This window comes from Phocoena phocoena, chromosome 9 (assembly GCF_963924675.1).
Source record: "Phocoena phocoena chromosome 9, mPhoPho1.1, whole genome shotgun sequence".
In the NCBI taxonomy this organism is placed as follows: Eukaryota; Metazoa; Chordata; class Mammalia; order Artiodactyla; family Phocoenidae; genus Phocoena; species Phocoena phocoena.
In genome coordinates, this window is record NC_089227.1 from 103,028,230 (window position 1) to 103,044,164 (window position 15,935).

Consider the following 15,935-nt stretch of genomic DNA (forward strand, 5'->3'; position numbering starts at 1 on the left):
GAGGAGCACTTACGTTCTCAGATGTGAGGACCATCTGCCATCCTCCGTCTTCCTCTGGGACCCCTTCCTCTGCCTTCTGGGGGAGCATCCCAAATTTTCCTCGATTCCTCTGGATCACATTTCTGTAATTTTCAATTTCAGTTTTGTTAGCCCCCTCATCTCACCTCTTTGATCTCATCCTATATTTTTACAGTCATGTCCTTCTTCTGCATTTCTAGTATGATTTCCCCTTCTCGTCTGTATTGTTTGTCTGACCTTCCTAGTTCCCCACCTCAGAAAGGAGAGGTCCACCCACACCTGATATTTGGCGACAGACAAGATGTGAAGGTTACGTTCGGCTCCTCTCCCTGAGCCTCCGGCGCTGGTTGAATCCTTCTCGGGTGGATTCGGGAAGACGCAGTCTGACCCATATCTATCTGGGTGCCTCTGCTGGGCTGAGTCGAGATTTTTCTCTGACTTCTTGGAATCTTGGTTTTTTTTGACATTCTAAGTCCATTAGTGTCCATGGCAAACTATGATGTTGTTAACCCCGAGGTAGCGAAGGTCTGGCTCCCCAGATTTCTGGCTGTGGCAGCCCAGTGTTTCTGAGGATCAGACAAAGGGGAAGAGAAAAACCGTTTCCTCCTGCTGCCCACTGGCTGCTTCATACGGTGAAGCAGACTCGGGCAACCGGACTTCATCCACCTCCAACTGCGTTACAGCCAGAGGCTTTCAACGTTCATTTTTAGTGACGTTATGACTTTTCACCTTTCTGTGTATTTACAGGCACATTTAACGCAAAGTTGGTAAAGGCTGACTCCGATCTGCTAACCAGACGTGAGTGTGCTTGGCGCCTGTATGTGTCTGTGGAGTCTACACTCGACACGACCATGTGGCGTGTGGGGCCGCCAGACAGACCCTTCCCCAGACAGTCAGCGATAACGTGACGCGGGCCTGGCCCGGGCCCTCCCCACGGGCCTTAGAGTCAGAGTCTAACAGCTTTGCAGTTAGGGAAGATGGAAAATGTGTTAGGAACCAGGAGACCTTCCCTTACTCCAGTCAAGGCTTTCTGCTTAGGGAAAGCTACGTTAAGGGAGTCCCTGTTTTATTTTCCTTTCCATTAACATGTGGTGTGGCTACGAAGCCTTACGTTGCAGAAGAATGTCATTCCATCCAAAGCATTGCTTCTTTGTGAGGGTCTACACCTCATCACCAAAGAGCTGCGGGTGCACCTTTAAAATCAGCTTATTCTTGGCAATGCTTTATCTTTGCAGGCAGACTTGATTACTTAAAATAACCAAAACTTGTTTGGCACCAAGTCTAGTCGTTGATGCCATTCACAGAATTAGGAAATATTGATTAAAAACGAGATGTTGCTGTACAGGTAATGAGACGTGTATGGCTGTGACGTTCTGAAGGCAGGTCAGGTGAGAGGTTCCCACGGTGTTTGATGAAGGGTAATGCGACTGGAAGCAAAGGTCCTGAAGCACCACTTATTCTCGGAGAGGTTATTATGTCGTCTTTACAGAGTCCTTAATGATTTTTATTGTTTCAAGAGTTTAAAAAAAATATTTCTCATATTTCATCACCATAAAAGTCTCTAAAGGTGCCATCCAAATTCTGTGAAATTCCTGCTACACAGATGAAGGAACTGAGGATTCAAGTTCTATACAGTATTAGTTGTAGAAGCAAAGCTCTCCCAGTCTCTGCAGGAAGCGGCATCCCGCCCCTTCGTCCAGGTGACAGTCCACACCCTGGCCAAGGTTCCACTGAACTAGGCAAAGTGGGTCCACATTTAACTGCCCTAATTTGCAGTACAATTATTTTTTTCCTCTGTAAATCATGTCCCACGTTACAAATTAGGAAAGTAAAACAAGAGAGGGAGCGAGGCTCTAGCGCTCACTTTAACTGGGCTCGTGGTTGCGTTTCTAGGAAGTAGGGAACCTCTAGAAAGTAGCGAGCCTCTGCAGGGTGACGGGCCTGACTCTCTCCAGCCCCATGAAGCGGGTTTGCCACTGCATCTCTCTGTTCTGGCGGCAGCTTGAAACACGAACACTAAAGTGGTTAGTTGGCCACAGGACTGCGTTGATGCCACCAGCCCAGCCCCACCCCCAGGCCAGCCTCACAGCTCAGTGACGCTCTTGTGTGATTCGCTCCAAAGGTATCACTCAGGAGTTTCTTACCAGAAAGAGAAGGTTTGCATTCATCTTTTTATTTCCAGTTAAAATGGTTCTCATATCGAGTTAGGACATGGAAACACTGAGAATAGTGTGTAATCACTGACTGTCTCTTTCTGGACCAAACTCTAGTCCAGCTCCTCTGAATCCTCTCCGCAAACAGGCCTTGACATTCACATTTCCAGGTGTGTTTGCATCACCCACTTGCAGCCAGGATCCTCCAACCCTCAATGTCTGATCACCTTTCTCAGCCCCACCTCCCCCAGAGGTTGTCTGGCCACCTGGCCTGCCTTCAGCAAGAGAAAGTTTGGCCAGAAGCCCCTTTATCCCTGACGTTTCCTCTTAGTAACTGTCCATCCACTGGCCCCCACCTGCTCCTTGGCAGGAAGTTTACACTTTCCTTCTTGTATTTGGAGTTGAGCCCCATCCCCCTCCCACCGCAAAGCCTCGTTGTCTGTGGCCCTCATACTGATCACAGTAGCACTGAACGCGGTCAGCCTCACCTTTTAACCGTGTCAGAATAATTTCTTCTTTCATATTTGGCCTAAATGAAGATTATGCAAAAGAACACCATAAAAATGAGAAGAAATATTTCCAGCAAATGGAGACAAGATTAGGGACTCCCCTAATTATCAATAGTATGAAGGCCACAGAAAAAAAGTCATCCTGGGAGATCTGACTTTGCCTTCCTTGATTTCATCCAGATGGGATATATTTAAGTGCAGCCTGTCTCCGTAACCTCATATCACACCTGGACAGGAACGCCTGCGTCAAACGGATCCAAAAACGGGAGTTAACTTGGGTCCATCCGCCAGGCCCTTCAGTGCTAGGCCCTCTTCAGTGTCTGCCTGACAGGGCATAGAGCCCATCTATGACTTAATTAAAAATTAAAAGTGTTACATGTGCAGCATGGGCTGGGCACAGACCGGACATGTCTCATGTCTGCAGACATGCAGGCGATGGTCCCATCCCGTCGTTAGAGACGTGGCTCCAGTCCTCCCGGCGGTGAAGCGGCAAGAGCAAAGCAGGAGCCACAGAAGCCGCTACGAGGCTGTGTTACTTCCAGAGCAGGAGCCGTGAGAGGACAGGGTGGGATCCCGTAAACATGCAGGCCCAGGGCCCCCGGAGCAGATGGTAAGAACAGGAACAGCTGGAGTTCAGAAAATCACAGCAATCGAGGAGGTGGAAAAGCGTAAGCGCTGGACTGCGCTGAACGACTCTCCAGTGCGTGCTCAGCGGATTCATGGAGCCTGTGTCCGCGCTCCCTGCCCTCCCCGCCCTCCCCCCGCCCTCCCCGCCCTCCCCCCGCCCCCCCCGCCCCCCTCCCCGCCCTCCCCCCGCCCTCCCCCCGCCCTCCCCGCCCGCCCCCCGCCCTCCCCCCGCCCTCCCCCCGCCCCCCTCCCCGCCCCCCCCGCCCCCTCCCCCCGCCCCCTCCCCCCGCCCCCCCGCCCTCCCCCCGCCCCCCCGCCCCCCCGCCCTCCCCCCGCCCTCCCCCCGCCCTCCCCCCGCCCTCCCCCCGCCGCCCTCCCCCCCGCCCCCCCTCCCCGCCCTCCCCGCCCGCCCCCCGCCCCCCTCCCCGCCCTCCCCGCCCCCCTCCCCGCCCTCCCCCCCGCCCTCCCCCCGCCCCCCTCCCCGCCCTCCCCCCGCGCCCCTCCCCGCCCCCCCCGCCCTCCCCCCCCCCTCCCCGCCCTCCCCGCCCCACGGCTCAGAGGCCTCCACCACCGTGTGTGCCAGGTGCTCTTGACTTTGCTTAAATGAACAACAACTGTGATTAACAGGCAGATTCGAGAAATGGGCGCCACGGCGATTTAATCCACTGTTAGCTGAAGCCTATCTGAAAGCGCCTGGTCATCTAGATTCTTCTGTTGACGATAATTACTGAACGAGCTGGTTCTCCTTCCAGCTGGCCCGGCATCAGCCGGTGAACGGGCTGCACCTTAGTGATAAAGGGTCTTGTCAGACGTGAAGCTATTATTCTGAACACGAGATCTCACTACAGAGAGTCGGGGCAGGCGGTGAGGCATGTGTTCTCGGGCCTCTAGAAAGAACGGTCTCGGAATTCACCTGAGGATATTGTTTTTGTGCAGTTATTTTCCCGTCATTTCGTTCTAACTCCTAAGTGTACATTTTTTCCTAAAAATTCCGTTCTTGGAGGGCTCTGGGTAATTCAATTAAGGACTGGGAGCCCCAGTACCCTCCCCCCCCACACCCCCGCCACCGCCGGGTACACTGTGGGTGTTCAGGTTTGGGTGAAAGCAAGTGCGTGATGTCTAGGGTGTCACATCAAGTCCACCGGGCGCCCAGAGCTGGGAACCAGTTTCCCTAGTTAGCTCGAGAATGCCCCTGGGAACTTAGGGAAAGGAACACTGAGGCTTCCGCGGCTCAGCCCGTGGGGAGGGGAAGGGGGAGTTACAGGTTAACCCTCCCCAAGGGGCCCCCTTCTCAGAGCCCTTCCTGGCTCTTGCTCTGTCGGGCTCTCAAGAGCCGTCCTCACCACTTCCAGCCACGTGGAGTTGGGGTCTGGCTGGACCGTGACGAGAAAGCCAGGTCAGTGGGCAGCGATGCCCAGCATGACTTACAACACCCGAGGGGCAGAAGCACAGGCCAGCCCCAGGGGACAGGTCGGACGGCTGGGTGTTGGCCCGGTGCAGGGGCACACAGCTCTTGGGGGGCAGCTGGGAGAGAAGCACACCCCCGCCAGCTTATCCCAGCACCAGTTCCTGCTGGGCCTTCCCTGGGGGCTCATCCCCCACACGCCCCACGTTGGCCCAGTGTCGAGGTTGGGCCGGTGTCTCTGGTCCCCGAGGGCCCTGCGTCACCGCTCACCATGCATCTCGTGCTTTCAGGGAGCACTACATCACCATGGTGAAATGGGCCACCAGCACCAAGGTCGCCGTGAACTGGCTGAGCCGGGCGCAGAACGTGTCCATCCTCACCCTCTGCGATGCCACCACCGGGGTCTGCACCAAGGTATGGGGCAGGGGCTGACTGGACGGCGGGGAGCATCCCCGGGCATCACGCTCATCTCTGAGCCACACACACATTCAGCTCCTGCTGGTCCAGGTGCAGCCTGCATGTGGGTCTCTGTTTGGGTGTCACCTTGTGGATGAATTGAGGACTGCTGCAGACTCGGGGTGATCCTCTCAGCCCCCAGCTCACAGAGCTCTCACTTCCCTTTATCCTTGCCCACAGCTACTTCACACAGGGGCTGCTTCTCATTTTCCAGTTGACGTTTAGAGAGGGGAGGGGTCCGGCCTGAGGCCCCAGGACCCGGCACTGCAACCTGGCCTGGCCATTTCAGCCTCTCTGTCCCTCACTGACCAGAGCCAGCTGGTACCCTGGACGGTCGGCACCGTGTCTGAAAGTCGCCGGTGAGGCCAGTGTGTTCCTAGGGCCTCAGGCTGACTTAGTGGGTGGTTACAGGGGGCGAAGGGAGGGGAGACAAGGAGGAACGAAAATCTAAAGAGAGGCTTGGCAACCCTGCGAAGCAAGGGAGTGACCCACGGCTGTCTCAGCCCCTCAGGCGGCCTGCCCCTGGCCCAAGGGCTGCGTCCTCCACAATCCCTGAGCCCCAAGGGGGCAGGGCTCCTTGTGTTGGGTAAAGAAACATCCATTAAAATCAGTTAATAAACCCAGGCAGTTCTCTCAGAAACTCTTTTTTGGCCCTAAATGTTTATTTCCCAACTGAGGAGGAGAAAGGCTTGCAGAGCAGCTGTGTTGTGACCTCGGGGCCCCCGACAGCAGCTCTGACCCCGTGGCCCAATGACAATCTTGAGGGGAGTCGCAGTGAGCTGTCGCTGAGAGCAGTGTTCTCAGTGGGCCAGTGATTTACTTGATTTTTAATACAATTGAGAGCAGATTCCAGGTTATTCTGATGGGCTTCTTGAGGGGAAGGAAGGAAAGAGTGGACTCACAGCTGGGAAGCTGGGAATGGCTCGTAACCCAGGTCTTCTGGCATCTGGACCCCCGGTCTTGTGAGAGTCAGCAGTGAAACTCCAGCCTGCCCGTGGTTAGAGTCCACAGATACAGAACAGACCTGCCCCAGGCACAGGTCCACGGCCCATGCGGCTGAATAGCTATTCCTGGTGGTTTGGTTGGTGTGTTTGGTCTCCCATTATATGTCTTTCCACACAGTTCTCTGAGATTTACTTTTCATATGCTTTTTAAGTCCTTTTAATGTTTTGGTCTGCCAGGATTGTTGTGAACTGGAAATTTGACACATGTACACACAGGCACCCACGCACATGCACGCAAATTCCTAAAATAATGCAGCACCTGAGATTTGCCTTTAAATGGGCACGTGCCACTAGATGGTCATTGGCGACCATCTAGTGGACACGTGTGTGGTCATCGGTGACCGTCTGACGGGCATGTGTCTGGTCAGGGGTGACCACCAAATGGTAGAAATGCACCGCCTTCCAAAGGATTCACACCCCCCGTGGATTTGTCCTCGTTGCTGGGAGAGTGACACTTTTCCTGTTCGGGGAACACTCATGCTCAGCTCTGAGCCACGTCATGAGACAAGGCAGAGCAGGGCTGGCCCCCTTCCTGAGCTTGTGCAGCTACCATGGAGGGGAATCCAATTGTTTCTACACTGCTGGTCGCAGACACAATATGTGCGAAAACTCCTTTCTCTAATGCTCTTATTTCGTTTCAGAAACACGAGGATGAAAGTGAAGCCTGGCTCCACAGACAGGTAACTATTCCGCATGCAAATCCCACACTGTCTGCCTACATCAGCCACCAGGTCCTTTCCCAGTGTTTACAACATGGCTTCTCACGTTAAATCCTACAGGAAGCCCCAGGTAGACACACACACACACGTGCGCGCGAGAGAGGCTCTGGGGGGCAGCAGAGCCACTCAGCCCACCTGGCTTCCCTGAGGCCCCAGCACTGCTGGAGAACTGTGGCCTCCGTGCAAGAGGGCTGGGAAATACCTGCTCTTGAGAACGTGCAGTGTTCAGTGAGATCTCAGTTCTCAGTTAGGTGATGTCCCTTTGGTGCGTTGAAAGGAGTTGCCTAGATTTAACCTAGTTCAGTCAAAGAAAATGGAACGGGGCTGACGTTCCTGTTTTTCTCGGCGTGGGTCATGGATGCCTCCTTTGAGGTGGATTCCGTGCCGTTCAGCTTGAGTCTTCCTGGGGACCTGACTTTAGAGCCTCCCCTGAATTTTCCATCCCCGCCTCGGATAAGAGATGCATGTGAAACAGGCTTAAGGAACTGGAGGGAATCAAAGGAGACATGGCAGTGCTCACCCTGACAGAAAAATTAAACCCACACAAGAAAGGAAACTCTCGACTCTGGTATTTTCTTTCTTTAATTATTTTTCTCTCATTCCACGCCCTGAGGTTAGAAAGCACAGGTGGAGGGTTTGCAAGCTCACTTCCTTCTTATCCTACCGAATGGAATGAAAATCGTCTGAAAATTCTGTGGGAAAAATCTAATCGGGTTTGAGTCTCAGAATGATGGTGGAGAGGGCACAGGTGTGCTTCTTTATTGATAGGACAGATTCCGTTTATGGGAAGGAAGTGAAGCTGGACAATGCGACTGTTACCACTGTTACCAAGAACATTCTAGAAACTCTGTGTGCACTTCTGTCACCTGTGGAGTCAGCAATCTGGCCCAGCCGCCCATCAGTTATCTCAGGGGTGGTGCCCTCATCAGTGGGCGTGATTGCTTTTAACTATGTCCTTTTCCTGCTCTGTGCCAGCCTGACACAAAAGAGGAGTGCCCACTGTGGCCACTTGGGTTTTCCTGTGTCCAAGTTTGGATGCCAAGTCCATGCTGAGAAGGATCCAGAATCAGATTGTGCTTGGGCGTCTTAAAGTATGCGTTGAGGAGTTCCACTGAGAAGTTCTTGAGTGCCACCTGGCCCAACGATACAAGCACAAGTATCGGAAGTAATATTATGACGTTCCTCTTGGTCACACAGAATGCCAAAGACACGGAGATGCAAGAGTCAGAAAAAAATCCATTATACACGTAGTCATCTGTTCAGCTAATACATATGGATTGTACCAGGCGCCATGCTAGGCTTTGTGGATTTCAAAAACAAGAATCCACCACTTCCACAGAGCGCATGTCAGCCACCTTATGGTGGAACAGTGTTCCACGGTGTGGACATACGACAGTTCGTTCGTCCGTTGATAACATTCGGGTTGTTTCTGCCTTCTGGTGTTGTGAGTAGTCCTGCCAAGAACACAGTGCTGAGTGAAAGGGGTCCACCCGCCGTGTGACTCCACTTACGAGAGATGCCCAGGTCGACAAAAGTCATACAAGCAGGAGGCTGTTTGGTGGCTGCAGGGGCTGGGAATCTGGGGTGGGGAGTAACAGCTTGGTGGAGTCTGGGCTCGACTGGGCTGATGGAAGCGGTTTGGAACTGGCCCGAGCTGGTGGTTGCACGGCATGGTGAATGTGCTCGACGCCATGAAGGGCTCACTTGTATTAACATGTTTTTGTTTGTGTCATGCTCGACTTTTTAAGAAATGAATCCGCTAGAGCAGCAGCTCTCAAAGATGTCTTGGTGTAGAAAGGGAGAGAGCTGCACGGATCCCCAAGTGCGGAATGTGGGCGGAGTCCTAGACTGTGTCCCCAGGGCGTGTGGAAGGGCCTTCACAGGGCTGGGAGTGGGCGTGCATGGGGCCCCAAGGCGCGGCTGCGGGACTGGGCCTCAAGCCACATGCGGTCTGTGTCTGAGTTGGAGGAGGGAGGATGGACTTACCAAAGCAGCCGGCGGTTTGCTTCTCACAGGGCACAGGGCTGTGGGAAAGCCAGGGTCAGAGGGTCCCCTCCTGCCCCTGCCTTCCTGTCCGGCACTCGCGGGACCCATGTCCCCACTGGTCACCTGTGCTTTGGGCCTCGAGCTGTCGTCCTCGTAAGCTCTGCGGACAGGACACAGAGTCACCACCGTGGGCAAGACTGTTGTGTATTTTCAGAGCACACATCCCGTCACCCACCTAAGAAACCAGCCAAGCACCGGATAGGCAGCCTGGATTTGGGAAACCAGGTCGTTCCAAACAAAATCAAGTCAGCACTTAAAAACCAGCAGAAAGTAAAAGTATAATTGTTACACTTTCAATACGTAAACTTTAAAGCACTTATTAGGCAACAGCTAACATTTTTTAAACAGCCTTTGAAAAATACATAGTCCAGCCAGTGGCCCAGGGTGCCAGCCACCCCCAAGGCGGGCACAGGACCCCACGGAGCCCCACCTCGCCGAGCACCGCTCAGCCCGTGTCTCCATCTGTTCCTTCAGCACCGTGGTCAGTAGGAAAGCCAGTTTCAAACAGTTTCTCATGACTCCTTTTGAAGAGATTTTTCACAAAGGAATCTGTGGACCCTCTTTTTCAAAAATAAGCTGTCTTGTTGCTGCATCCTTCACGACCCTGCGAGGTCCTGGGGGGCGAGTTAGGAATTTCTTTAAGGCCAACCTGCCATCTGCCACCGTGGAAGCTGCTGGCAGCCACTTCATGCACATCATCACAAAGGGGCCGCAGGGCTCACCCCCGCTGCCCAGGGCCGCATCAGAGGAGGAGAGGACTGGGGTCTGGACGGTTCTGCTGACCCTGGGGAGACCCAGGGCGCGAAGATCATGGGGTCTTCTGAGTGCTCGTTGCCAGGGGAACGGGGGTGGGTGAGGGCATCCTGGGGCTATGCTCTGAGCCTCTGTTCCTGCCCCCCGTCTTTTCCTCCCGTCTCCTTCCTAGGCCTCAGTGTGAACCCCTCAAAGATCCCCCACAAGCCCACAAAAAGAAGGTGAAGACCCACTAAGTTCCCTCTCCTCTGGGAATACTCTGGAGAAATAGGCAGCCCCTCCCCCCCACACACACACACACGATCACTGCTGCCGTGACCTTCAAAGTCGGTCCTGGGGCAGGTCCACTAGGGGCCCTGCAGGCCCGAGGCCATTTGGGGTAGAACCCAGGACCCATCTTTGTGTTTGAAGAGTCACTCCCGCAGGTCAATTTCTGACAATCTTTCTTCTTTAACCAGAATTTTGGTTTTGTGATTTCAAAATTCAGGCAAGGAGATTGACCAGATGAATGTATCTGAACCATAGAAAGAATGGGCAGAAAGTCTACAAATAGCTCACAGAAAGTCTTTCACCAATAAAAATGACTCATTCTTCATAGATCTGCTCAATTGGAGGTGGAGAAACCAGGTGGAGAAACAGGGCCTGGTACGCTAAATGCTCTGTTACCCAGAGGGCTAGAAACGCTTCTCCTCAAATCCAGGAAAGTCAGAACCAGGATTAAAATCCAGGTCTCCTAGTCAAAAGTCATTGCACTTTTCCACTAAATATACATTTACTACATGAGAAACCAAGTCTCAGAGAGGTTCAAAGGCTGGTCCTTCACCTGCCGGCTGTGGAATGTTCCCAGGATCAATGTAAAGATGACGTTGCAATGCTTGAGTCCTTCTCAGTGTAAAAGCAATGTTTCAGGCCTGAATTAATTATTTATTACATTTACTCGTAGTATTTTTCTCTGCCAAAAGTACAGACGTTTCCCCAGAAAACGGAAGCAGTATTGCGGTATCCATCCTGAAGTCGGCAAATAAAAGTACATTTAAAAAGCCAGATTTACTGCTGGTTTTTCCGTTTCCTCTATTTTTAAATACCATACTTCCAGCACTAAATAGAAAAATAAATATTTGCAGATTAAAGGTTTCATTTTACTGCCGATATTCATGAAGATGAAATGTCACTTTAATCACATGTTGGTCTGTTTCTCTGGGCGTATCATATTTGCATGTATTCATTCACTGCAGGGAAATGAGTTTTCCTCGTGCCAGCTGGGGTTTATTTACCATTTGTTCTCATTCACGTTAGCGTGGAGCTCCTTGAATCAGAAAATGTGTATCGTAGCCACAACTAATTGGTGTTCACGGATGGAAACTTTCAAGCTGGAGCTTCCTAGAGGCTGAGACGCCAATCCCTCTTGCCTGTTAAGGCGACAGCCAACCCACAGGGGGTGGCTGGGGGCTGAGTGGTGGCTTCTCAGCTTTGGAGGTGAGGGCCAGGCCAAGATGCAGCAACGTGCTACAGGCGCTGGCTTTGAATGCAGCCTGGAATTCTTCCTCCGAGGGAAGACTGGGAATGCTGATTTTGTTTCCAGGGAACAGTGACAGTAGATCCAAGCAGACATGTGCCCTCTAGTAAATGCCCGTGTGGAACTTCCTTCCCGTTAGAAGCCGCGTAATAAGCACAGTGAGTCCCTGGGAATAGCGTGTGCTCTCACCTCCGTCGTAGAACGTGCAGAATCTGTCCTTGTTTGCTGGGGGTTTCTTTCTTTCTTTTCTCTTGTCTCCTTGGTGGGCTATTCAGTATGAGGTGGATTTTATTAAATAAAAGAACAAAAGACAGGATGGAAAGACTAGAATTCATTTTTAGGCAAAATCAGGTTTGTGATTGTTCAGAATTATGATAGATAGTAAACACCCCTGGTGATATAAATGAACTTATTTACAAAACAGAAATAGACTCACAGACATAGAAAACAAACTTATGGTTACCGGAGGAGATAGCGGGGTTGGGGGAGATTAATATACACACACTACTATGTATAAAATAAATAAACAACAAGGATCTGCTGTATAGCACAGGGAACTGTCTTGTAATAACCTATCATGGAAGAGAATCTGAAAAAAAATATATATATATATATAACTGAATCACTTTACTGTACGCCTGAAGCTAACACAACATTGTAAATCAACTATGTTTCAGTTTTTAAAAATGGTTTTAAAAAAAATGCCCCTGGAGAATTTTGCAGGGGCCACAGGTAAGCGGGGAGCCCAGCCCTGCACTTCTTTAGTGCTGAGCTCCTGTTTGGCTTGGTGAGCTGGGTGCCCTGTGAACCAGGGGACGCCTGTGTGTCCGCCTCTGAATTCCTCTGAATTTCTCATTATTTTCTTAGGAAACTGGAGGTGTGACTCGTGATTCCCAAGGAGAGAAAAGGCCCCACACAGCCTTTAGCCTTTCAACTGCATCTCTTATTGGCAGTTACATGGAAAGTGTATCTCAAAATGTAGTTTATCCTGGTTCAACCCCTTCAAAACAGTCTGTAGACTTAATCGATGGCTGTCATCCACAGAATGAAGAGCCAGTGTTCTCCAAGGACGGCCGGAAGTTCTTCTTTGTCCGAGCGATCCCGCAGGGGGGGCAGGGGAAGTTCTACCACATCATGGTGTCCTCCTCCCAGGTAAGCTCCCTAGTTTCCTGCTCTGCTGGGGGGTGCCCTGGGGGCCTTCCCCCCTCCTCAGCAGGGGAGCTAAGTGCTCCCTGGGGGAAGCCGGGCCCTGAAACTGGAAGGCGGGTCCCCACATGGGGACGGACAGGGCCTTCATGAGCCAGCCGTCCTGACGGGGCAGGGGTGGCGTTCGTGCCTCCTGTAATGCTCAAAAATACGAATGACACTTCTGACGATATCAGAGGACACTGGGTGCGTTGCTGGGTCTGAGCACAGGACACGTGTGTGTAGACCGCTTTGTCAGTCTGCCCGCATTGGCCTTTCCTCCCTCTTCTGGGTCCTGGGGGCCGGGCACAGTGTCCTTGTGGCCCCAGGGCATCCCACCTCCACGGTCAGCCAGATGCACTGCCGTTCCCTATGCTGCAGCCACAGGATAAGAGCAGAGCATCACTGAGCAGGGAATGTGGAAGCTGAATATAGGTGCGTTTGGAAACAGCAGACAGCCTGGCGAATGCCACCTCCTGCAGAGCGGGCACCCGGGGGCCTGCCCCCTCCCCACGGGGTGGGACCCCGGAGCTGCACTCAGGGAACCCTGCCCTTAGGAGGAAGGTGAGGGGCTGCGGGCCTCCCATCAGCACTGCCCTCGGCCTCAGTCAGTGGGGCTTCCATGTTGAAGCAGAGTCTAAGGAGATCAGGGCATGTGAATAAAATTTTATTTTTAAAAAAGTTATCAAAAATATTCTGTGGATATAAAGTAGAAGATTTATATTCATGACATGACCCAAAAGGCAATCTCCAAAGCAAAATTCCAAGAACGTCCCACATGGAGCAGCTTTGATAGAACAGGAACGGAAACTCGGCTGTGGCTCCAGGACAGGGACCACTTTGACTCAGAGACTTAGATACAGATGTTTTCGTTTTCAAGCCACTTATCGCGTGACGTACAGAACGTCTGCAGATGGGCTGACATTCAGCTCTTATTCCTAAGGCCTGTGTACTGTGGCCCCAGATTCCTGGTTTCTCATTTGGGATCACTTCAGTCAAGACTTAAAATGCTGGGATGTTCCCTTCAGCCCATCTCGGATTCACCCCTGTGATCAGCATGGGCTGAGGACCCGTTAGTCATCCAGCAGGGGCAGGGCCCCCCCCTCTGGGGGGCCCCTCCCCAAGAGCCCCTCGGCTCCCACTGCCCTCCGGAACCCCTGGCAGCCCACTTTTCCCGCCTGGTCCTGCCCGCACAGGCTCTCCCTTCTCCCGAGGCCATTTTTGGGGTCCCCGTGCCCCACAGTGTGAGCCTCGGGCCCCATGCCTGATTTAACAGCATTCGCGTTGCACCCATGCCCGGGACACCCGCCCTTAGAACAGCTGGCCTGTGGCTCATGCCTCAGCATCTCACAGCCCGTTCCTGTTGGGATGGTCACGTCTTCCTCCTTCTGTCGTGATTTGTTGTCATAACTCTTCTGCTCTGGGAGGCACTTAGGGAGAGACAGTGTGTGCAAACACCCAACGCGCAATAAGCAGCTTCAAGCCGTCCTTGTGAAGAGCGGTGGAGAGTGATGAGGACCCGGGGGTTTCCTCCCTCCCTCCCTCCCTCCCCCTCCCTTCCCTCCTTCTTCCCTCCCTTCCCCCCCTCCCATCCTCTCTTTATTCTTTCTCTGTTTCCTTGCCATGTCTCATCCACTCCTCCATATTTCTCTTTCCTCCCTCCTCATCGCCCTGTGATACTGACCTGCAGATCAGATTTACAGGTGGTGAAGGAACAGTGTTAGCAGTGTGTGAAGCACTGACGCTTAAGACACGGAGCTCACGGTGGGAGTTGCCGCTGGTCTGGGTGCTGGTTGATCGCAGGGCAGCCGCGGGCGCTGCCCCTCCAGGCGGGCACTCAGAGAACGGGCAGGGCTGCGGCCCGAGGGTGGTCAGCCTGTGTCCGAGGGCCCCGGGCCGAGACGCGAGGCTAGGCCCAGCCCCCCCAGCCCCTGTCCCGTCTGTGTTCCAGCCTAACAGCAGCAACGACAACATCCAGTCCATCACCTCCGGGGACTGGGACGCGACCAAGATCCTGGCCTACGACGAGACGCGGAGTAAGATGTGAGTGCGCGTGCGGGGCCGCCTCTCTGTGTTCTCCTCCCCTCACGCGGTGCTCAGCACTCTCCCTCTTGGGCAGCGCCCCGAGGCCCTAGTTTCCTCAGGAAAGTGCGCCCTCAGAGTCCCACCCGACCACCCCACGTGCCACGTCTCGAGGTCCCCGTGAGGACGTCGGGCCTGCAGCCAGGCCTGTGGCTGAGACGGTGGCTGTGCGGGGTGGCTGAGCCTTTGCTGGTTCCGGGCGGGACCCAAGGGTGCTGTGAGCCTGGCCTCGTTCAGGACAGCCGCTCCTGTCCTGGTGCAGGTTCACTGCTTTCCCCACTTCTCAGAGAAGTAGGGCCAAGGCTGAAAGAGGTCAAGTGCCTTCCTCCAGGCTGTGCGGTCAGTGGCAGGAAGAGCTAGGGTTCAGCTCAGGCAGTGGGGGAGTCCCCGCGGGAGCCAGGGTTCCCACGCAGGGGTCCCGGGCGGGCGCGGGCCGCCGAGTCACGGGATCAGTCTTTGCGTCCAGCATGGAGCTGGCCCCGGGCGGGAACGTTCTCTCTGTGGACCCTGAGCAGCGCGTCCTCGGGGAGGTCTGCGGAGGCCGAGCCTGGCGCGCAGAAACACACCTGCCCCGCAGCCAGCTAACTGCCGTGCGCCTGCTGGTCTTTGCAGCTACTTCCTCAGCACGGAGGACCTGCCGAGGAGACGCCAGCTGTACAGGTGCGTCCCCCGACCCCCGCGCACGGCGGTCTCCCGCCAGAGGCTTCGCGTTCCAGAGTCACACCGTCAGCAGTACACGGGGGGCGGCAGAGAGAGGCGCCAGCACACGTAATGCAGGCTGGGGAGAAATAACCGAAGATGCTGAGGCCCCCACATTGGAGGCATTATCGTAGTTTTCTGCTTTTACCAGACTGAGTCTCTCCCTCAGGAGACGTCTGACAGCCTTTCCTTTCACCTTAGTCGAAGCTGAACTTGGAAGGATCACTCTTGGCCGGGGTTTCACAAGAGGGAACTGGGGTTTGGGAATGTACGGGTGGACTGGGGTGGGGTCAGCCCTACTGCCCTGGCCTCCTCCACGTGGGCGCTGGCTGAGTTCCGCAGTCTCGAAGGGGGCGAAGCAGGGCTGGTCTCTGCATCCTGCAGAGGACAGGGTGTTCTTCAGGGTCCGTCCACCTTCAGCATAAACCTCGTGGCCTGCCCCCCGCCCCAGTTCCCGTTCTCACCAGGGAGAACTTGTGCTTCTGAAGTGGGGTTCTCCCGAGGAGCTTTCTGCCCGTAAAGCGGAGGAGGGCGTGAGGCACTGTCACCTCCACCGCTTTGCTCTCCAGACGGGAAGGAGGGGACAGCTGGTTCCTGCCCCACACACGAGGGCCACCTAAGAGGACGCTACTGCGTTGTGGCCCTCGTGGCCTGGACGGAGCCGATGCCAGGCTCCCCTCCCCCACCGCCGGGAGTCGGGGAAGCCCCATCAGGTGCACGGCCGCCCTCCCGTCCACCGGCCCCTGTGCTGACAGTAAGGGCT

General features: G+C 54.2%; 1 protein-coding gene across 2 annotated transcripts in view; it reads left to right on the top strand.

Annotated features, from left to right (window-relative positions):
• DPP6 (dipeptidyl peptidase like 6) overlaps nucleotides 1-15,935 on the top strand; it is a 778,185-nt gene that overhangs the window by 666,829 nt on the left and 95,421 nt on the right. For both annotated transcript variants that reach the window (XM_065883771.1, XM_065883772.1), the window contains exons 11-15: nucleotides 5,003-5,126; nucleotides 6,814-6,852; nucleotides 12,251-12,358; nucleotides 14,343-14,434; nucleotides 15,086-15,133. In XM_065883771.1, coding sequence (XP_065739843.1) covers nucleotides 5,003-5,126; nucleotides 6,814-6,852; nucleotides 12,251-12,358; nucleotides 14,343-14,434; nucleotides 15,086-15,133 — 411 coding nt within the window. The remainder of the gene's footprint in view (nucleotides 1-5,002; nucleotides 5,127-6,813; nucleotides 6,853-12,250; nucleotides 12,359-14,342; nucleotides 14,435-15,085; nucleotides 15,134-15,935) is intronic.